Consider the following 23,222-nt stretch of genomic DNA (forward strand, 5'->3'; position numbering starts at 1 on the left):
AGCTTGTAAGTGATTTTTGTTATGGGGAGCAGAACTTTTGCTTACTTGGGAGATTACCACAAGAATTTCCCTTGCGATAGAAATAAAAGTTTTCCTTACCTGCTCTTCTAGGAGAATACACACACATCCTATTTTCAGCGAGTCTCCAGGAGGTATCCAGAGGTATCCGAACACAGCACGTGGTTACTTCAGGCAGAAATGACGTTTTTGCAATAAAACGTAAAAGACTGTTGATCAATGGATGTTCACTCTTGACAGCATTTAGTCTGAAACTAGTCGGATATGTCAATGTTAATTTATTAGGTACCAAAATAACATATCTGTGGAAGAATATTCATATCAACTTATATTTTTACTACTGGTTTTAATAAAAGTTAAACTGGAAGAGATTCTTGTTATTGCAAAGTGGGGAGGTGTCAAGGGGAGTATTTCTAGTTTATTTGATCAATATCATTTTACTTGTCGCGGAGCATCCGCTCATCTCAATCCAGCTTCCATCCGTAAGGTGCTGGAGTACCGGTAGCGCCCTGGCGACGGTACTGAGACTCGGACGATCCCTGGCGACGATATTGCTCGGATGAACTTCCTCTATTGCTGGGTTGGGCATTGGCCGAGTAGACCGAGGTACGCTGGTCAACCGTTACCGGGTATGGTCCCACAGCGGAGTTGCTCGAGCCGGTCGGTTGAGCCGAAGAAGATCCCGACGGTTTCTTCTCGCTAAAGAGGCTGCCAAAGTTCTTGGTATCGATGAACCGGTTGGCGTCGAACAGGCCACCGGCACCACCTGTAGCTGGCCCAATACCCAGCCTTTGATTGATATAGGTTCCGACCTGTTGCTTCACGGCATTGGACACGGCGTTCTGGATGCCACCGAAAATACCACTGAAGAATCCACCGGATGGAGCGGCCGGTTTCTGCGTCGGGACCACAATGTTACCACCGGAGCCGTCAAACTGTCCGGGACGTCGGTTGCCACCGCTGGAACCACCACCGCCACCACCACCGTAGTAATTGTTGCCACCTGATGGAGAAGCGGGAGCCGGTGCCGGGGGATGGTAGGGTGCAGCAGGTTGGGGAGGATTGACCGGAAGTGCCGGATAGGGGTTGGAGTAGGGATTTTGGTTCGGACGGGAAGCCGGTCGGTCGGGGATCAGTCCCAAACTGGTGAGAACATCATCGTCACCACCACTCGACGACGGAGCCGATGCTTTCGGGGGTGTCGGATTGTTACTGTACAGATCTTGAGCGCTGTCTAGAATTGCACACGGCGGGGGATAGCAACGGGAGGGCGGGTGTTGTAGGGAAAAAGGGGTGGGAAAACAAGAAAATAACAAAAACGGGGAAGCAATTTAATTAGTAACACAACAAACCAATAATACTTAAGTAAGGTAATTGAATTTTATCTAGGGATATTCATAATGTACAAAAACAATGTTGAAATACATTTTGACCATCCCAAAATAAATAGAAATAATTCGAAAAAAAAACTCAAACTCAAAGGACGGAAAACAAAAGCGCTAGTGATTGCCGTAGCGTTCTTTGAACGATAACGTTTTTTTTCTGGTTTTTCTAAAAATTACGATGCCATCACCAAACGTAACATTACATTATTCTATAGTACAATCGTGTTAATCGTAGGAGGCTGCGATCGGATGAATGTCAAACTCCGTTGACCGGATGAGCAAATTTCGTCAATTCAGTTCAATTTTGTCAGGGGCATGACACTCACCGCGATCGAGAGCTCTCCCACCAAAAAGGAAAGGACCTTAATGAGTCAGTACAAAAGTTAGTCTACTAAAAGTTTGTTAGTATTTTTTTTTTCTTTCTTTTCATTGATGATCATCATCATCACCACATTTTTACGCTTGTGTTTGTGTGTATCGAGTAAAATGTCACCTAATAACTTTATTTACATGATCGTTGTTGTTGCTTGATTTCGCGCGCCGCTAATGGAAGCCTTTCTGATGTGTCATCCCCCCCAATCAGCCTTGATCATGCTGTCGACCGAGGGATGCTCTTTCACTTCCATGGTTGTTTGTTTTTTTAGTCTATTCGTTCCCATTTTTACGTTCCGTCAAAATTCATTGCTCTTTTTTTTTGGTTTGCCCTTGCGGCACTCTGTACAACTGCTTGATCTGCTGCAGTTTGTGACGCCTACTGTGGTTTTTCTGGATCCAAGTAAACAATGTCCGCAGTAAACGTCATAAATGCGCGATCGTTATGATTCGAATAAAGACGATTTTCCGTGTGTACGTACTAGAGATTTTTGCTTTAGTTGTGGGTGTAAAACATCTAATTTCAGTTGATTCCGTTCCTTTATTCTCTCTTTCTCCCATTTAAAAGGACTAAAATCTTTCTCTTATTCCGTTCTTCTTGTTTTGTTTTGCTAATCAGGTATAAGGCTGTTGCGTTTAATTTTAATATATTTCTGTATGTGTAGTTACATATTCCTGTTTTCGTCCATTGTTTTGTGTGTGTTGCTGGTTTTATTTATTTAGTTTGTTTCACTAACACAACTACTATGATTTCTGTGTGGCACGCTGCTGGTTCCGTGTGTTGCACGTTTGACGTATTTTTTTTCCCAAACGGCAACAAACGGACCAGAGCGAGAAAAAGGTCTGATCGCTTCGTCCTACTTGATCGGTAGCTCTAATAGTTTGAATATGTTCGATATTTGAACTCATTAATTTGGGAGATTTCTCATGCTTGTTCTTTTGAATTGATTTTTAATTTTCGATGGAGAAAGCTTATTTCAGTGTGTTTTTTTTTTAATCCTCGCATCGTACAGTATTTCTCAATCTGATTGAGTTGCGGTTTGAATAACGTTTTGGCTGTTTAGAACTGATTGGAAGATATTGATGGAAATGTTTAACCAAGTTTTTTCGCTTGCTGTTGGTAAGTAGTTTTCAGGAGACGCATTCTAGAATTCAAAAATTGCCTCCGAAATGGTTGACTTGCGATGGCCATCTTTATATATTGGGATGTTTCTCCTTAAACCAACGGTGCTTACGGTCAAATTCTGTGTAATCGGGATATTCGCTCTTTTAGAATAAACTGTTCATCATACGTTTACTATAGTTGTTTGCTTGGTGGAAATGTATGCAATTGAGATAAAGAATTTGCCAAAAAGTAATTTCATTATTTTAGTAGACTTCATGGAAGAAATACTTATGTATAAGGATAAGCTCCCAATTGCATTCAATTATCTATCGGAACTATCGGATTGAATTAAACATTAGAAAACTTGCCGATTAAAATGCCTGAGAAAATCTCAGAGAAATTTCAAGAATAATTTCTAAAAGAATTGAAATTTGCAGAGGTATTCTCAGTCGATTTCCCACAGAAATACCCAGAGGAATTGCTAGAAGCATTTCTAGAGAAATTCCCAAAACAATTCCCAGAGAAATTTTAAAAGGAATTTCCAGAAAAAAAATTCAGATTTTTCTACATAAGAATTCCCAGAAGAATACATAAAGTAATTCCCAGAAGGATTTCTGGAGGAATTTTCGGAGCATTTCCTTGCCAAATTCCCTGAAGAATTCAAAAAGAAATTCCCAGAGAGATTCCGGTGGAGTTCCAAGTGAAATTTGCAGTGGATTTCCCAGAGGAGTTTCCGATGGAATTCCCAGAAGAATTTCCAGTAGAATTCACAGTGGAATTTCTGGTGGAGTTCCCTGAAGAATTCTTGGTGGCATTCCCAGAGAATTTCCCAGTGGAATTTCCAGAGGAGTTCCCAGCGAAATTTCCACAGGAATTCCCAGAGGAATTCCAGTGGAATTCCAAGAGGAGTTCTCAGAGGAATTCCTAAAGGTTTCCAGAGGAGTTCTAAAAGGAATTTCCAGACGAGTTTCCTGACGAATTCCCAAAGGAATTCCCACAGGGATTCTTAGAGGTATTCCAAAAGGATTCCAGAGGAGTTCGTAAAGGAATTTCTCAGCCGAATTTCCAGACGAATTCCCAGACGAATTCCCAGACGAATTCCCACAGGGATTCCCACAGGAATTCCTAGAGAAATTTCTAAAGCAATTCCCAGAGCAATTCATAGAGAAAATTCTAGAGGAATGCTCAGAGGAATTCCCAGAGGAATTCAAAGTGGAAACTCCAGCGGATTCCCGGAGGAATTTTCAATCGAGTTCCCACAGGAATACCCAGAGGAATTGCTAGAAGCATTTCCAGAGAAATTCCCAAAAAAAATCCAGAGCATTTCTCAGAGAAATTCTGAAAGGAATTTTCAGGCAAATTTTTAGATGTTTTCACAGAAAAATTCCCAGAAGAAAACACAATTAATTCCCAGAACGATTTCAGGAGGAATTTTCAAAGTAATTCTCTGAAGAATTCTCTGAAGGATTCCAAAAAGAAATTCCCAGAGATTCCTAGGGATTCCCAGATAAATTCCCAAAGGAGTCCAAGAGGAATTCCTACAGGAATTTTTAGAAAAATTCCCAGAGAAATTTCCACAGCATTTACCAGAAGAATTCTCAGAAGAATACTCAGAAGAATTACCACAGGGATTTCTAGAGGAATTCCTAGAGGAATTGCCAAAGGAATTCGCACTGGGATTCCCAGAGGAATTCCTGGAAGAATTTCCAGACGAATCCCCACAGGAATTACTAAAGAAATTTCCAAAGGAATTCCCAGAGGACTTTCAAGAGGAATTCCTAGCAGAATTTCCGAGGAATTCCTAGAGGAATTTCCGAGGAATTCCTAGAGGAATTTCCGAGGAATTCCTACAGGAATTTCAGAGGAATTCCCAGAGGGATTCCAGAGAAATTCCCAGAGGAATTCCAGAGAAATTCCCAGAGGAATTCCAGAGAAATGCCCAGAGGAATTCCAGAGAAATTCCCAGAGGAATTCCAGAGAAATTCCCAGAGGAACTCCAGAGGAATTCCAGAGACATTCCCAGAGGGATTCCAGAGAAATTCCCAGAGGAATTCCAGAGAAACTCCCAGAGAAATTCCAGAGAACTTCCCAGAGGAATTCCAGAGAAATTCACAGAGAGATTCCAGAGAATATCCCCGAGGGATTCCAGAGAAATTTCTAGAGGGATTCCAGAAAAATTCCCAGAGGGATTCCAGAAAAATTCCCAGAGGGATTCCAGAGAAATTCCCAGAGGAATTCCAGAGAAATTCCCAGAGGAATTCCGGAGAAATTCCCAGATGAATTCCAGAAAAATTCTCAGAGGAATTCCAGAGAAATTCCCAGAGGAATTCCAGAAAAATTCTCAGAGGAATTCCAGAGAAATTCCCACAGGAATTCCGGAGAAATTCCCAGATGAATTCCAGAAAAATTCCCAGAGGAATTCCGGAGAAATTCCCAGATGAATTCCAGAAAAATTCTCAGAGGAATTCCAGAGAAATGCCCAGAGGAATTCCAGAGAAATGCCCGGAGGAACTCCAGAGAACTTCCCAGAGGAACTCCAGAGGAATTCCAGAGAAATTCCCAGAAGAATTCCAGAGAAATTCCCAGAGGAATTCCAGAGAAATACACAGGGAGATTCCAGAGAAAATCCCCGAGGGATTCCAGGGAAATTCCCAGAAGAATGTCAGAGAAATTCCCAGAGGAATTCCAGAGAAATTCCCAGAGGAATTCCAGAAGAATTCCCAGAGAAATTCCCAGAGGAATGCCTGAGAAATGCCCAGAGGAACTCCAGAGGACTTCCAGAGAAATTCCCAGAGGGATTCCTGAGAAATTCCCAGAGGAATTCCAGAGAAATTCCTAGAGGAATACCAGAGAAATTCCCAGAGTAACTCCAGAGGAATTCCAGAGAAATTCCCAGAGGGATTCCAGAGAAATTCCCAGAGGAATTTCAGAGAAATTCCCAGAGGAATTCCAGAGAAATTCCCAGAGGAATTCCAGAGAAATTCACAGAGAGATTCCAGAGAATATCCCCGAGGGATTCCAGAGAAATTCCCAGAGGGATTCCAGAGAAATTCCCAGAGGAATTCCAGAGAAATTCCCAGAGGAATTCCAGAGAAATTCCCAGAGGAATTCCAGAGAAATTCACAGAGAGATTCCAGAGAATATCCCCGAGGGATTCCAGAGAAATTCCCAGAGGGATTCCAGAGAAATTCCCAGAGGGATTCCAGAAAAATTCCCAGAGGGATTCCAGAGAAATTCCCAGAGGAATTCCAGAGAAATTCCCAGAGGAATTCCAGAGAAATTCCCAGAGGAATTCCAGAGAAATTCCCAGAGGAATTCCAGAGAAATTCCCAGATGAATTCCAGAAAAATTCTCAGAGGAATTCCAGAGAAATTCCCAGAGGAACTCCCAGACCAGAGGAATTCCAGAGAAATTCCCAGAGGAATTCCAGAGAAATTCCCAGAGGAATTCCAGAAAAATTCCCAGAGGAATTCCAGAGAATTTCCCAGAGGAATCCCAGAGAAATTCCCAGAGGAATTCCAGAGAAATGCCCAGAGGAATTCCAGAGAAATACCCAGAGAAATTCCAGAGAAATGCCCAGAGGAATTCCAGAGAAATTCCCAGAGGGACTCCAGAGGGATTCCAGAAAAATTCCCAGAGGGATTCCAGAGAAATTCCCAGAGGAATTCCAGAGAAATTCCCAGAGGAATTCCAGAGAAATGCCCAGAGGAATTCCAGAGAAATTCCCAGATGAATTCCAGAAAAATTCTCAGAGGAATTCCAGAGAAATTCCCAGAGGAACTCCCAGACCAGAGGAATTCCAGAGAAATTCCCAGAGGAATTCCAGAGAAATTCCCAGATGAATTCCAGAAAAATTCCCAGAGGAATTCCAGAGAAATTCCCAGAGGAATTCCAGAGAAATTCCCAGAGGAATTCCAGAGAAATTCACAGAGGAATCCCAGAGATATTCACAGAGAGATTCCAGAGAAAATCCCCGAGGGATTCCAGAGAAATTCCCAGAGAGATTCCAAAGAAATTCTCAAAGGAATTCCAGAGAAATTCCCAGAGGAATTCCAGAGAAATGCCCAGAGGAATTCCAGAGAAATTCCCAGAGGAATGCCAGAGAAATGCCCAGAGGAACTCCAGAGGACTTCCAGAGAAATTCCCAGAGGGATTCCTGAGAAATTCCCAGAGGAATTCCAGAGAAATTCCTAGAGGAATTCCAGAGAAATTCCCAGAGGAACTCCAGAGGAATTCCAGAGAAATTCCCAAAGGGATTCCAGAGAAATTCCCAGAGGAATTCCAGAGAAATTCCCAGAGGAACTCCAGAGGGATTCCAGAGAAATTCCCAGAGGAATTCCAGAGAAATTCCCAGAGGAATTCCAGAGAAATTCCCAGAGGAATTCCAGAGAAATTCCCAGAGGAATTCCAGAGAAATGCCCAGAGGAATTCCAGAGAAATTCCCAGATGAATTCCAGAAAAATTCTCAGAGGAATTCCAGAGAAATTCCCAGAGGAACTCCCAGACCAGAGGAATTCCAGAGAAATTCCCAGAGGAATTCCAGAGAAATTCCCAGAGGAATTCCAGAGAAATTCCCAGAGGAATTCCAGAGAATTTCCCAGAGGAATTCCAGAAGAATTCCCAGAGGAATTCCCAGAGGAATTCCCAGATGAATTCCCAGAGGAATTTCCAGAAGAATTCCAGAGAAATTCCCAGAGTAATTCCAGAGAAATTCCCAGAGGAATTCCAGAGAAATTCACAGAGGAATCCCAGAGATATTCACAGAGAGATTCCAGAGAAAATCCCCGAGGGATTCCAGAGAAATTCCCAGAGAGATTCCAAAGAAATTCCCAAAGGAATTCCAGAGAAATTCCCAGAGGAATTCCAGAGAAATGCCCAGAGGAATTCCAGAGAAATTCCCAGAGGAATGCCAGAGAAATGCCCAGAGGAACTCCAGAGGACTTCCAGAGAAATTCCCAGAGGGATTCCAGAGAAATTCCCAGAGGAATTCCAGAGAAATTCCTAGAGGAATTCCAGAGAAATTCCCAGAGGAACTCCCAGACCAGAGGAATTCCAGAGAAATTCCCAGAGGAACTCCAGAGAAATTCCCAGAGGAATTCCCGAGAAATTCCCAGAGGGATTCCAGAGAATTTCCCAGAGGAATTTCAGAGAAATTCCCAGAGGAATTCCAGAGAAATGCCCAGAGGAATTCCAGAGAAATTCCCAGAGGAACTCCAGAGGGATTCCAGAGAAATTCCCAGAGGAATTCCAGAGAAATTCCCAGAGGAATTCCAGAGAAATTCCCAGAGGAATTCCAGAGAAATTCCCAGAGGAATGCCAGAGAAATGCCCAGAGGAACTCCAGAGGACTTCCAGAGAAATTCCCAGAGGGATTCCAGAGAAATTCCCAGAGGAATTCCAGAGAAATTCCTAGAGGAATTCCAGAGAAATTCCCAGAGGAACTCCCAGACCAGAGGAATTCCAGAGAAATTCCCAGAGGAACTCCAGAGAAATTCCCAGAGGAATTCCCGAGAAATTTCCAGAGGGATTCCAGAGAATTTCCCAGAGGAATTCCAGAGAAATACCCAGAGAAATTCCAGAGAAATGCCCAGAGGAATTCCAGAGAAATTCCCAGAGGAACTCCAGAGGGATTCCAGAGAAATTCCCAGAGGAATTCCAGAGAAATTCCCAGAGGAATTCCAGAGAAATTCCCAGAGGAATTCCAGAGAAATGCCCAGAGGAATTCCAGAGAAATACCCAGAGAAATTCCAGAGAAATGCCCAGAGAAATTCCAGAGAAATGCCCAGAGAAATTCCAGAGAAATGCTTAGAGGAACTCCAGAGAAATGCCCGGAGGAATTCCAGAGAACTTCCCAGAGGAACTCCAGAGGAATTTTAGAGAAATTTCCAGAGGAATTCCAGAGAAATTCCCAGAGGAATTCCAGAGAAATTTCCAGAGGAATTCCAGAGGAATTCCCAGATTAATTCCAGAGAAATGCCCAGAGGAATTCCAAAGAAATGCCCAGAGGAATTCCAGAGAAATTCCCAGAGGAATTCCAGAGAAATTCCCAGAGGAATTCCAGAGAAATTCCCAGAGGAATTCCAGAGAAATGCCCACAGGAATTCCAGGGAACTTCCCAGAGGAACTCCAGAGGGATTCCAGAGAAATTTCCAGAGGAATTTCAGAGAAATTCCCAGAGGAATTTCAGAGAAATTCCCAGAGGAATGCCAGAGAAATTCCCAGAGGAATTCCAGAGAAATTTCCAGAGGAAATCCAGAGAAGTTCCCACAGGAATTCCAGAGAAATTCCAGAGGAATTCCAGAGAAATTCCCAAAGGAATTCCAGAGAAATTCCCAAAGGAATTCCAGAGAAATTCCCAGAGGAATTCCAGGGAAATTCCCAGAGGAATTCCAGAGATATTCCCAGAGGAATTCCAGAGAAATTCCCAGAGGAATTCCAGAGAAATTCCCAGAGGAATTCCAGAGAAATTCCCAGAGGAATTCCAGAGAAATTCCCAGAGGAATTCCAGAGAAATTCCCAGAAGAATTTCAGGGAAATTCCCAGAGGAATTCCAGGGAAATTCCCAGAGGAATTCCAGGGAAATTCCCAGAGGAATTCCAGGGAAATTCCCAGAGGAATTCCAGGAAAATTCCCAGAGGAATTCCAGGGAAATTCCCAGAGGAATTCCAGAGAAATTCCCAGAGGAATTCCAGAGAAATTCCCAGAGGAATTCCAGAGAAATTCCCAGAAGAATTCCAGAGAAATTCCCAGAGGAATTCCAGAGAAATTCCCAGAGGAATTCCAGAGAAATTCCCAGAGGAATTCCAGAGAAATTCCCAGAGGAATTCCAGAGAAATTCCCAGAGGAATTCCAGAGAAATTCCTAGAGGAATTCCAGAGAAATTCCCAGAGGAATTCCAGAGAAATTCCCAGAGGAGTTCCAGGGAATTATCAGAGGAATTCCAGAGGAATTCCCAGAGGAATTCCAGAAGAATTCCTAGAGGTATTCCAGGAGAATTCCCAAAGGAATTCCAGAAGAATCCCAAAGAAATTCGGGAGGCTTTTCCAGAGTAATTTACAAAGGATTTCTCAGTGAAATTTGCACAAAAGGATTACCGGAGAAAATCCCAAATCAATATTCAGAGAAATTTCCAGCGGAATTTCAAGAGGAATTTCTGGAGGAGTTTCCAGAGGAAATCCCAAAGGAATTCCCTGAGGAATTTCCAGAAGAATTACCTGTGGAATTTTCACAGGAATTAACAGAGGAAGTTCTAGTGGAATTCCCAGAAAAAATACTGAAGAATTTCCAAAGGGATTCCAAGGAATTCCAAGAAAATCCACCAGAGGTATTCTCAGGGGAATTCCCAGAGAAATTCCTGATATAAGTTTTAGAGGAAATTCCAGAGGAATTCTCAGAGGAATTTTAAGATGGATATCCAAAAAAATTGACGGAGAAAATCCTAAAAAAAATTGAAAAATTTCGGAAGTAACTCCTAATATTATCAAGAAATATTCCTGAAGAATGTTCAAATGATGGTCAAGATATTTCTTAGGAAATTTGTGGACAAATATCTGCCTATATTTTTTAGTAGATCCTCGTAGTTAGATTTTTGTATAGATTTATGTAACAGTTGATGGGAAATTTTTGAAACAAAATCTCAAAAAATGACCTGGATAACCAAAACCCAAAATTATTTTAGAAAATCACAGAGGAATGCCTAAAAATATACCTCGAACGATTTCTGGAAAAAATCTTATAAGGGTTTTGAAAAAAATATTGGAGAAATTGTTAGAGGAATTTCTAGAATAATTTGTTGAAAATTTATGTTGGAAATCTTTCAGAAATTTGAGAAAGTATTTTCAGCATTTCCTTGAAAAAAAATTGGATAAATTCCTAGAAAAATTTCTAAAAAAAAACTCTAAGAATTTCCAGAGAAAGTTATAAGGAAAATAATGAAAGAGTTTTTGGAGAAACTTTTGAAGAAATTCATAGGGAAATTTTGGAAATAGTTCTTGATAATTAAACCAGAGCAGTGTTCTAAGACATTTCTGGAGATATTTTTGGAGAGATCTGCGAATATTTTTTTAAGCTTAAAATCTATATGCCATTCCTCTTAATTTGTTTTTTTTTAATATCCCGACTTCATATATTTCCACCAGCAAACAATTATTGGAAACATTCTGCGGTTGAAAACCCTCTTGGCATTTTCCCCCCTTTTCGACTATTTCGGCCACCATGACAAACTGACCGAATGGCCCACTACTTGGTACTCGCCATAACACTCTCTATTCAACTCTCTTCCCCAAAAAAACTAACCTTCCTTAAATTGTTTAATGTATTTAGCTCGCTTTGTTTGTTCTCCTTGGTGTGCAGCAGTAGCAGCAGTCGGGGCTGCTGCTGGCATTACTTTTAATTAAGTCTCTAATTGGAGTTTCAAGTTCATCATCATTTCCCGTTTAGTTGTTTTACTTTTTTTTCTTTCTTTTCTGTCTCTCTCTCGTTCTCAATTTCGTTAATTAACTTTAGATATGGCGACCGCGTTCGCACTTCGCACTTCGCGTTCTCGCTTCGTACTACACACAAAAATATACATATCCTTCGCGGGGATGTTGTTTTTTTCTTTCTCCTCGCGAGTGATTTCCTCTCTCTCTCTAATCGTTTTTCCTTGTGCCTCGTGCTTTTTTTTATGTGCGGGGGATGTTATTACAGCAGTCGTGTATGGGGATGATGTGCCCAAATTTAGGCGAAGATAACATATCATGAAGATTGGTAACTGCCTGGCAGAGTTTTATACGCGACGCTTCATTGATGTAAGGGTTGCCAGTTTGCATGATATGGTATCTTTCCGTTTGACGTTTCGATTCAGTGGAGCACCACTGCACTGTAATGACTAATGATCAACATAAAACAGACAACCAAAGAAAGAATTAGCACCAAATGTGGGGGTGATGAAGGAAGTTAACTGATTGGGACAGGGTGGTGTTTTATAGCCATAGGGACGAGGACCCGGCCAGTAGTGCCATTCGCCTCAAGATACCGATCACCAGTGGGCATGCGGTTAGCAACAGAATCAGCTGGCTGCTGGATGCGGTTAGTCGAGGGGCGGCATTTCGCGGTCGTTTGTCCGGTTGTTTGTTGTAGAGGAACTGATTCCACAAGCTGGGCTCGGTGGAAGTGGCCGGATTTTGAGGCCGTGGATAGTAGGGATTCTGAGGGGAAGCCCCGAAGGCAATGGGGAGCTGTGCCCCCGGGGGAGGTTGGTTCAGGGGAGGATACATGGGTTGGAAAACGGCAGGGCTGCCAGCACCGGGCTGGGGATAGTTGCTGAAGTACGGGGACTTGGTGGTTTGGACACTGCCGAAGATGTAGTTGGGATCGATTGGCATGTTCGGGTAGACGCCGTCCTTAGTTTTAGTGTTTTCCGGTGCCGGGTTAAGACTCAGCACACCTGCAATTATGAATATGAATAACGACCAAGAATGGTTAGAGGCGGAAAGTCGGATGAAACGGACGACGCAAAAAAGACTTGCATGCAGGACACAATGCACAACCAGAACAGAACGAACGGTGCAGTGTGGAGGGTCGAGTGGCTTTCCGGTGTGAGTTGAGTTATGTTCTCTTATGTACACATCTACGGAACGGAAAAATGACTTCCTGGTACTCGTAAAAATAATCATTATAATTCCTGGTGGAAAACTATACGAACGGAAATGAACCATCCTTTTATTTCTACAGCTAGGTACAGATTACAGGTTTCCCTGAATAGTGCGATTTTTAAGGAATGTTAGAGTAATTATTTGTTGATTTTATGGTTGTGTCTCTGTTTATGAGCTCCGAAAAATATTTTATGCAATTCAGTATCATAATTTACATTTTATCTAACTCATTTTGGTATCATAATGGCTATTTTTTCCGAACTGGATCATTATGCAACTGAAATGAGTTGCATAATGAAAAATAGTTGTATAATGTTCATAATGCAACTCATTTGAGTTGTATTATGAATATTATGCAACTCAAATGAGTTGCATTATGAAAAAATCATTGCATAAATTTTTTTTTGCAATTTCTCATCGTAATAGGCTGTTTTACCTCACGAAAATCTGACAGGAAAAGGCCTACTTTCCCACACCAAATTATCAGTGCTGTAATGGTTCATTACAGCACTGATTTGCGTTGCGTAATGAACCATTACAGCACTGTTTTCAGTTTTGATCAACTTCTTGATGCTTTCTGGACGCAGGTTTGGAAAATTGTGACAATTGCACAGTATAACCTGCTATGATCAGACTTTCTTAAACATGACTATGAACATCAGTGTGCAGTTTGATGAAAAAGTTTTGTTAAAAACTATCCTCAAGTGGTAATTTATGAAATTGCAAAAAACGTTGTACGCATCTCGGTGCAGAACTCGATTTTTACAGTATGGAACTCGTTGTAAAACTCGATTTTTTCAGCACTCTTCGTATTTATCCAACCCAACTCGGCGAGCCTCGTTGGATAAATGTACGACTCGTGCTGAAAAAATAACTTTTTGCAACCCGTTACATAAATAACTATTATGCAATTCAGTGTCATAATTTCTATTTTATATTACTCATTTCAGTATCATAATGACCAACTTTTCGGTACCAGTTCAAAATGCAACTGAAATGAGTTGCATAATGAAAAATAGTTGCATAATGTTCATAATGCAACTCATTTGAGTTGCATTATGAACATTATGCAACGCAAATGAGTTGCATTATGAAAAAAATCATTGCATAAAATTTTGTATGGAACTCGTTGCAAAACTCGATTTTTCAGCACTCTTCGTATTTATCCAACTCGGCAAGCCTCGTTGGATAAATGTACGACTCGTGCTTTTTACAACTCGTCACATAAATAACTATAATTATTCAACATGTATCTCAAGTTAGGCAAAATATCGAGAGGGTTTGAGGGGATATCTGATGAGTAAAGGGAATTTTCCTCTTTCAAATTTGTTGGTTAAAAATAAATAACAACAACAAACTAATAAGGAGGAACGCTCATAAATTGGACACCTTAACTAATCTAAAGCTAAATGATGAACTTCTCGGCTGTGCAGTCATAAACTCCTTGGAACAACTGCGGTTTCAATCCATCCCTACGTTTCGGCTATGTTTATTGCCATCTTCAGGGGAAAAATCATTTGATTCGTTCTGTGTCTGTAGTCTTTGCCAAGCGGAATGTCTGGATGGTGTTTTACCAGTCTGTACATGTGGTAGGGTTTTTAAAATCAATTTTACTTATTGTTGGCACTGTACTGGAGAAATGTTCGATTAGGCATTTAGAATACTCGAATACTCCAGTACAGCGCCAACAAAATAAGTGAAAATCATCTCAAAAAATACTGCCGCATGAACAGACTACCAAAAATACAAACCAGACATTCCGTTTATCAAAGGTTACAGACACGGATCGAATCAAAAGATTTTTCCCTTGAAGATGGTAATAAATATTGCTGAAACGTAGGGACGAATTAAAACCGTTGTCGTTCCAAGGAGTTTCTTGACTGCACAGCCGAGAAATTTAACATTTAGTGCATGCAACAGTCGAACAAATAGGATAATTATTCTAAGTTTATACCAAAACATTTTTATCAAAATCGGTTGAGTAATGACGCAGATCATTAAAGCAAGAGAAAAAAGTATTTTTAATTCGTTAATACAAATAAAAAAAAGTATTTTAGCTAAACCAATTTTAAGTGTATGTTGAAGTCCGTTTCCCGACCATGTTTTGTCCCGGGATTTGGGATATCTAACTCCTCCAGAACTACTTCGCGAATTCCTCAAATGGTTCCTGCTGGGGTTTATCTTGTTTATCTTGTACCATTCTACTTGGTTACCTCTTGGAATTCGATGAGATATTTTCGATATCACCACTGGGATTTCTCCAGGACTTTTTTTGTGGGACTAACCCAAAGATTACTAATTGCTTTCTAGAGTTATGAGGAATCCATTCTTGGGTTTACCCAAGGCATCCTCTTGAAGCTTTTGAGTTTCACCATGATTTTCCTGCTGAAATTCCTACAGGAGTTATCCCGAGAAGTGTTCTTTGGAATTTCCTAGGAGAATTCTTTCAAGATTATATTCTAAAATCCCTCCGGAAGTTCCTTCAGATATTCGTCCAAGACTTTCTATGTGGTTTTATCAGATATTTCTTCAGGGATTTTTTATTTCAGGAAATCCTTCTGGGATTCATTCAGAAATTCATGCTGCAGGATTTCATGTTGGTGTTTGTGCAGGAGTTTCTTCTGCAACCTTAAGTTTGAATACAGCCAATAGCTTTTGCTGGATTCTCTTGAAATAGTCCTTTGAATTTTTCCTTGCAAAATACTTCCACATAGGAAAACATATTCCACAAGCGTTAAACGAATTTTCAACAAATTTATTCAAGACTTCTTTTGGGAAAACTTTCATGGTTTTCTTCTAAAATTTTGACAGGGATTACTTTTGAAAATTTTCTATGGATTCGCCTTCGGAAATTTCTTCAGGGATTCCTCCATAAATTCTTCGAACAAAATTTTCCAGAGACTACTTCACAAATTCGTACATGTGGAAACCTACCAGAGATTTATTCAGGAATTGCGTTGAAGATTCGAATGAAAATTACCGCAGGAATGTTACATTTTTACTTTCAGTGATTTAGACACGCATTCCTTCAGGATTTTTTCCAGATATTCCTCCAGAAATTTCTCCGACATTTCTTCTCAAGATAACTCTTTAATATTCCCAACGAAGAATTTATTCAGAAATATTTCCAATGAATTTCGTCAGGAACTCTTACAGAGAGTGGGTTTGAGGGATTTTTACAGAAGCTTATCTGGGCATTTAAGTATTATCATGAATTTGATGTGAACAAAATAAATGAAAAAAAAATATCTGGGAATTTCTCCAGTAATTTCTATAGTAGCTCCTTTAGAAATACGTACACAGAATTCTACAGAAATACTTCCAGGATATCCTCCAAGAATTTTATTAAAGTTTTTCCTGAACTTTTCTAAGAACTCCACCAACGATTTCTTGTGAAGTTCTACCAGAAATTTCTCCTGGGATTTCTTCAAGAATTTTGGTAGGATTTCTTTAGAAATTCATTCAAGAGTACTTTCTGAGATTTCTACAAGGCTTCGACTGGAGATTCCTTCGGAAATTCCTACAGGGTTTTTTCAGAATTTCCTGATCGGATTCAAAGTCTTTCTCATAATTTTAGGAATCTCTTCAGACTTCTTCAAAAGCTTTTTCCTGGGTTTCTTTTGCAGAAATATCTCCAAACTTTTTTTAATCCTGCAGAGATTCCTTCGCAAATTTCTACAGGGTTTCTCCAGGAATTTCTTGAGCAATTCAGAGATTCCAACAGAAACTTCTACAACGTTTTTTTTTTTAAATTGTTTCTGCGGTTCCGTCATAAATATTCCTTCAAGTATATACTCAAAAAATGCTTCAGTTATTCCTCCAGGAATTATTTTAGACGTTTTTTTTAAGAATTGCACAAATATTGCTTAAATAATACTTGAAGGAATCCTTGAAGAAACCCATATAAAAAATTTTTTGGTGATGCTATGGAGATTCCCAGAAGCAATTTCTGAAAATTTTCTGGAGATTAACGTGAACAAAAACTCTTAAAACAAATTTTGCAGATATCTTTGGAGAAATATCGGAATGGATGCCTGAGAGTATTCCTGTAGAAAGTTGTAAGAAGGAGGGGCTCCACAAGAAATTTATTCTAGGAATCCTCCAGGAGTTCCTTCTGGGAATTTTCCCGGACCTCTTTGTGGGAATTCTCCAAGAGTTCTTTCTACAAATATTGAACGAGTTCCTTTTGGAAATTTCCCAGGAGTACTTTCTACAAATCCAGTAGTTTTTTTTCTCTAAAATGCTCTAGATGTTCTTTCTGGGAGCACTACTAGTATTTCTTTTGGAAATTTTCCAAAAGTTTTTCAGGAACTTCTCCAGGAGTTTCTGTTCCTTCTGAGAATTTTGAGAGTTTTTTTTTTATTTTCTAGCAATCCTTCAGGAGTTCCTTGTGGCAATCCTCCAAGATTTCTTGTTAGGATTCCTTTAAGAATTTGTTCTGGAAATCCTTCAGGAATTCTTGAAGAAATGCTCACATCGAATAGCTGGACCGCAGACTTAACTTCTAGATAACTTCATATGGGAGGGTAAAAAAACATTTCATTAATGACCGGACGCGACCGGCGCTGGTAATGCTCATTGAAAAGTATTGGGATGTCAGAAGTTATACAATGAGGAAAAGGCTAGTCCCAAGTATTATCTGTTGGTTCTTTGTGTAAATGCAGATGTCCTTGCAATAACAGAGGAGCAACCGCGGGCAGTCAATCATGCTCATGCACATGCTCATATATGACCGGATCTATTACAGACAGATCAGTTTGATTTTGAGACAGACCAGCAGTTAAATATTATTTTGCTATGGTATGAGCTTGAAAGTTATTGATCTCAAAACAGATCACTGCACAGTGGTCCACGAACCAGATTTACTAGGAAAGATGTATTCAGTTTCGACTTTTCATCACTGTCGCCCAGTGTTGGTAAAATCACACTCAAAGCACACTCATGAACCGCTCCTGCGTGAGCAAACTCGCGCGCGATTTTGAATCGTTTTCTCACGCGCGAGATTTTCATGCAAAATCTCGCTCTCACGAGTCAAGCGTCGAAATCTCGTTCGCTTGTAAAACGAATCCAAATCAATTTGAACGACATCCAATGTTGTTGTACGATAGGTTTGCTTTTGTTCTACCATATAATCCTAAAAACTTAGATGTAAATAATAAGAACACCAAGAAATAACGCAATGAGTGAAATCGCGAGTCAACTCATGCATGATTTTTTCGGCGGTGAGTTTGGCGAGTCAAGAATCGCGCGTGAAAGAACTCAAACATGAGATTTGAAAATTTGAGTTTTTACCAACACTGCTGTCACCCAAGAAACACTTGTAGAGCATTTGAAAATGCGTCGTTTTGTGCGCTGAAATGGTTGTTATTCCTTTTGGTTCAATAGTTACAGGTGTTTTTCTTAAAGAATCATTGTTTTTTGAAAAGGTGATATGACGGGTTGGGGCAAACATAAAAATATTTTTTACCAGCATTCAAAAGAAGAAATGTCGTTTTGAAACGTATCAAAAGATTAGAGGGGTGTTATTTTTGTAACTCAAGTAAAAAATACCTGAAAAGTGCCTATTTTTTTCTAGAAAATCATCAATATCTTTTGAACCAAATGACGTAAAAACATTCTCCACGCACGAATGAATCCTTGAGAAATATCTCAAGGAATGTGAAGAAAGCTTGAGAAATTCATTATTGACTCTTTTAAAATTTTCAAAACAATCCTTGGAGAGATTCTTTGGAAAGCTTCTGAGAACATTTTGAAAGAGTTCTGAATTTCTGATTCTTAATATATCCGTGAATCCTTTTCTAAAAAAATCCTAATTGCTGACTGAATTTCTTTAGAATTTTCTGGATGTTTTTAAAAGTAAATCGACAAGGAGTCTCCAAAAGAGTCCCTGGAAGAATTTCTTTGAGAATCCCTGGGAGATTTTTCAGGAACTAGGATGAATTCCAGCTAGATTCCATGAAAGGATTCTCGAATAAAAATCTGTGAAAGTTTTTTCAAAGTACCGGTCAGACTCGATTATCCGGAATCAGGTTCTGAAGCAGAGTTGATGTACACGTGCTGTAGTCCCATGTACGTGAGCCACATGGCAAGTGAGCTCCCAGGAGCACTGTACATTTTGAGACTGAAAGTTGTGCGCCTCATTTTTCTCAAGATGTGTCTCATGAGCTTCGTCTCATGCGCTGATTAAATTAGAAAATTTCACGACAAAAACTTCCTAAACGAGCAAGAATTGAAACCTTAACCTTTGCATTGAGAGTCCCTAGTCGTATCGCATAGACCAACCAGACACTTGAGTTGTGTACGGAAAAAAGTTGTTGATGTTCTTCGTTACCAAGAAGTTGTTTTTCACCTTAGATACCAACAGCTCACGCAGCGCATGAGACGAGCTCCCCGGGAGCTATGTGCCTAGCTCGCACCCACCAGATTTTCGTGAGCCTCCTAGCAGCGCAGCACACTGCGATTTTGAAGAGCTGTGAGACAATTTGGTGGGAGGCTCGCTGTCACATTTATGTACACATGAGCAATCGGAAACTCTGTTCACAACAATATATCTGAGGAACGGAAAGCTCTAAAATGCTAAAATTTTGAATGATTACTAATCAAGGTTGGCTTGATAAAAATGTCAAAATTTCAGCTTTATACAACATTCCTTTTTCCAGATGTGTTTGAGAAGCTTCAGTATCCGACTTCGGTTAATCGAGTCCGACCTGTAATCCTTGTAAAAAGTAGAGTTCACTGAAATCTCTGAAGAAAAATATGGAGATATTTCTGAGGAAATTATTGAAGGAACGCTAAGGGGAGTTTCTGTAGGAAATCCTGCATAAAAATCCCGAATAGATCTATTTTCTTTCAAAAAGGGTACCTGAAGGATTTTGTAAAAAAAAACAGGAGGATTTTCTGACAGAAATTCAGATTTTAAAAAAATATCCCTGGAACAATTTCTAAAGCAAACCCAGGAGAAAATTTTTGGAATAAATCCTTGGAAGATCGTTTGAGAGATTGTTTAATCTTTGAGGGAGCTTACCCGATCCTTAAACTGCATCGCGCTCGCGCTGTATACGACGAGCGAGGATGTTTGGTAGTATTGCACTTACAGCGCGCGTCCTGAAGGGTGAAAGGGTTTTCTGAAGGATTTTTCGGACAAAAATTTGGAAAAGCCTCGAAAAAATTAGGATAAATCCCTAAACACAACTCTCTATGAAACTTCTGAAGGAATCCCTGATAAAATTTCTGGAGAAGTTGGAAGTTGCTGTGAGAGTTTCTGGTGAAAGGCATCCATGAAAGTTTTATTTACGGAATCTCTGGAGAAATTTCTGAATAAATGTATAAAGAAATTTCCAAACGAATCTCTGAACAAATTTTTGAAAGAATCCTTGGAGGAATTTCTGCTCAAATTCTTAAATATTTTTATTTTTTGAGAAAATGGAAAAAATTCAGAAGTAAATCATGCTTTGAAAGAATTCTATAATCTGTAGAATAGGAGGAATTTCTAAACAAGTCCCTGAAGAAAATTTCCGATTGAACTAATGGAAGATTATTTGAAAAAAATCGTGAGGGAACTCTAGCCTAATAGTCGGACAAATATCCAAAAGATTTTTTAAAAAGAATTTCTGAAGAAATTTTTGGTAGATTTTCTAAAGAAATCTCCAAAGAGATTCTTCAAACGAGTGCCTAGAGAAATTTTTGAATAGCCAGAGGAATTTATGAAGTAGTCCCTGAACGGGTTTCTCAAACAACCTCTGAATGATTTGTGAAAAATCATGAAGGATTTGGTGAAGCAATTTATGCCAGATTCCGTCAAAGAATACTTTGTGATACACATGGTTGATTTTCTGAAATAATCTGTAACATGACGTTTTGATTTCCTCGGAGACTGTCGGTTCACATACTTTTAATTAACGTTTGGGAGATTTTGGCTTTCTCAGTCTAGGGAATCCAAATGATTAAATAGACAGCTTTACCCTTGAAAAAGGCCAAATAAATTAGGCCGAAACGTCGGGCAATGCCAATTTAATCGTTTGGATTCCCTAGACTGAGAAAGCCAAAATCTCCCAAACATTAAACTTCCAGTCGAAAATCTTACGCAAACTTTTAATTAACCTTCACGTATCCAACCCCCGACATCTCATTTTCAAAATGCTGGCTTTTCGTCAATTTTCATCCGATTTTTTTGAAGTCGCCCTCAATCGATCATAAATTGGTGCTAGTTTATTATACTCGAGTGACCATGCAATATCCGGAACCATTCCGGAGATATTCCGTATTGTACTGGGGTCAGGGTGTTGCCAAGATGGCTAAAAAATGATTATTTCATGTGTTATTTTGTTTGAACAATCGATTTTCAGCGATTTCTGTACTGCGAACAGTGTGAACAGTTATGCAATAACCAAATTTGAATAAGTTGACCCATCAGGATCCCCGTGACAGGTTCCGCGGGTCCTCAATGGGGACACTTCTGATTTTCAACCTTAACATGCCATGCGACATATCAATCTTCATGATTTTGAGTGACTGAAGTCTGTATCAACTAATATGGCCACCCCGGAACTTCTAGCATAGGTTCCACGGAGGTGTCATTGGAGACATTTCTGATTTGCAATAAAAACATGCCGTGCGACGTGCCAATCTTCATGATTTCGAGAGAATGGGGTAGAAAAAATTGACTAAAGTATGTATCAACTGTTGTGGCCGCTCCGAAACACCTGGAACAGATTCCGTAGGGGCCTCTCAAACACATTAACACATAAAATAATCACTTTTAGCCATTTGGCAAAACAGACACCTCTCCAACCCCCTGACCCCAGAACAATCCGGAATATCTCCGGAATGGTTCCGAATATTACATAACCACTTGAGTATAACAAACTAGAGCAATTTATTATCGATTGAGGGCGACTTAAAAAAAATCGGATGCAAATTGAAGGAATGTCAGCATTTTGAAAATGAGTTGTCGGGGGCGGGTACGTAAAGGTTAACACCGCAGAACAACAACAAAAGACGGCTGAGCAGATAGCGATACAAATCTACACTACTAAGACAGACCGTTCGTTAAATACAGCACAACCAATAATCACGCTCTATCAAGCGCTTGTCACGAATTTCTAAATTTGTAAAGGAACCTCTTGAAAAAATTCAGAAGGGATCCCTGGTAGAACTTTTGAAGCAATTTGTAAAGAATTTTTTTGAAGCAACTCGTAAAGAAATTTCAGGGTACATGCCCGTATACATGTTCAAAGGAATCCCTGAATGTATTTCTGAACTTTTTGAATTTTTTTGGACAATTATACAAACAACGTTATTGTGTAAGTCGGATCAAACATACATATTTTTGAACACAAAAGATTTCGTAACAAGCTAACGAGATAGTGGTTTATTCGTTATATGGCGAGAACTACTAATATATGCCAAAAACTCCGAGCCTTTTTATCGAAAATTGTTTTGATGCAGTTGTTAAGTGTTTTGGGACATTTTGGTATACATCTATATATATATATATATATATATATATATATATATATATATATATATATATATATATATATATATATATATATATATATATATATATATATATATATATATATATATATATATATATATATATATATATATATATATATATAAAAATGACTTTGAACTTTCTTTGAGGCAACAAAACTCACAAATGTATGAACCAATTAGCATGGCTCTTGCACAGTTCGATTTGTATTCATGGTGGCTGTGTTTATGAGTGGAAAAAGTTACGACAATCTACTAAAAGAGTACGAAAATCTAAAAAGTGTTCTCATTCAAAGTGCAAATTTTCGGTAATACCAATCCGTGTGGTCAATTATGATTTTCAAATAACTCAATGTACATATGTACAGATGGGTAAATTATTGATTAAATTGGGAAAAAATCCACAGCTCAGGTGAGATTTGAACTCACGATCCTTATTCGCTAGACAAGTGCTTTACCAGCTAAGCTACCGAGCCAATTAATGACCCGGCATTTTAGTTGTCATTAGGTTCAATTCTAATCATTAATTGGCTCGGTAGCTTAGTTGGTAAAGCACTTGTCTAGCGAATAAGTGTCGTGAGTTCAAATCTCACCTGAGCTGTGGGTTTTTTCCCAATTTAATCAATAATTTACCCATCTGTAGAGTAATGCGGGGCAAAAGTTCGCACCTAACAGACTTCACAAAATAACTAATAAACGAAAAGAAAACAATTTAATTTTTCTTCGTTAAGCGGGCAAAAGTTCACATTATGCGGGGCAAAAGTTTGCACCTTTTACAGGGTAGTTTATTGGTGTGATGTTCATTTATTCCATGTTAATTTATGTTCGTCTTTTCACTCTAGCCATGAAATCTATTTCTTTCTGTTCTTAGCATTACGGCTCAACTGGAATACGACCTGGTGTTCAGCTGGTGTATAGAATGTGATTTATGAAAACTTCCACAACTATTAACAAAGAGCAGTCCTTTCCAACGTTACTGAAGTTGTCAAAATACATTGTGGGGTAATCATAGAGATACGTGTTGAACAAAATGCATGAAAAAAAAAACAAATATGCAGCAAAACTGTTGAACGGGACCCTAATCGTATCTTATCCCCGTCAGTATGGCGATGAGTTATAGCTGTCAATTTACAAACTAAGCTATGAAAGACCCCAGTAGAGTAGATGAACATAAGAACTTCAGAACCATGACCATACTGAGGGTGACGGG

The 23,222-nt window shown here is 39.4% G+C and overlaps 1 protein-coding gene and 1 non-coding gene across 7 annotated transcripts in view; one reads left to right on the forward strand and one right to left on the reverse strand.

The window, feature by feature from the left end:
* Positions 1-281: 281 nt before the first annotated feature.
* The window catches only part of LOC109400676 (dachshund homolog 1), a 424,184-nt gene continuing 401,243 nt past the window's right edge, over positions 282-23,222 (reverse strand). For all 6 annotated transcript variants that reach the window (XM_062853175.1, XM_062853177.1, XM_062853173.1 and 3 more), the window contains exon 5: positions 282-1,252. In XM_062853175.1, coding sequence (XP_062709159.1) covers positions 483-1,252 — 770 coding nt within the window. In that variant the 3' untranslated portion in view covers positions 282-482. The remainder of the gene's footprint in view (positions 1,253-23,222) is intronic.
* Positions 22,542-22,613, forward strand: Trnaa-agc (transfer RNA alanine (anticodon AGC)). The gene has a single exon. It is a non-coding gene; the product is annotated as a tRNA-Ala (tRNA).

The sequence above is a fragment of the Aedes albopictus genome, chromosome 2 (genome assembly GCF_035046485.1).
Source record: "Aedes albopictus strain Foshan chromosome 2, AalbF5, whole genome shotgun sequence".
NCBI lineage: Eukaryota > Metazoa > Arthropoda > Insecta > Diptera > Culicidae > Aedes > Aedes albopictus.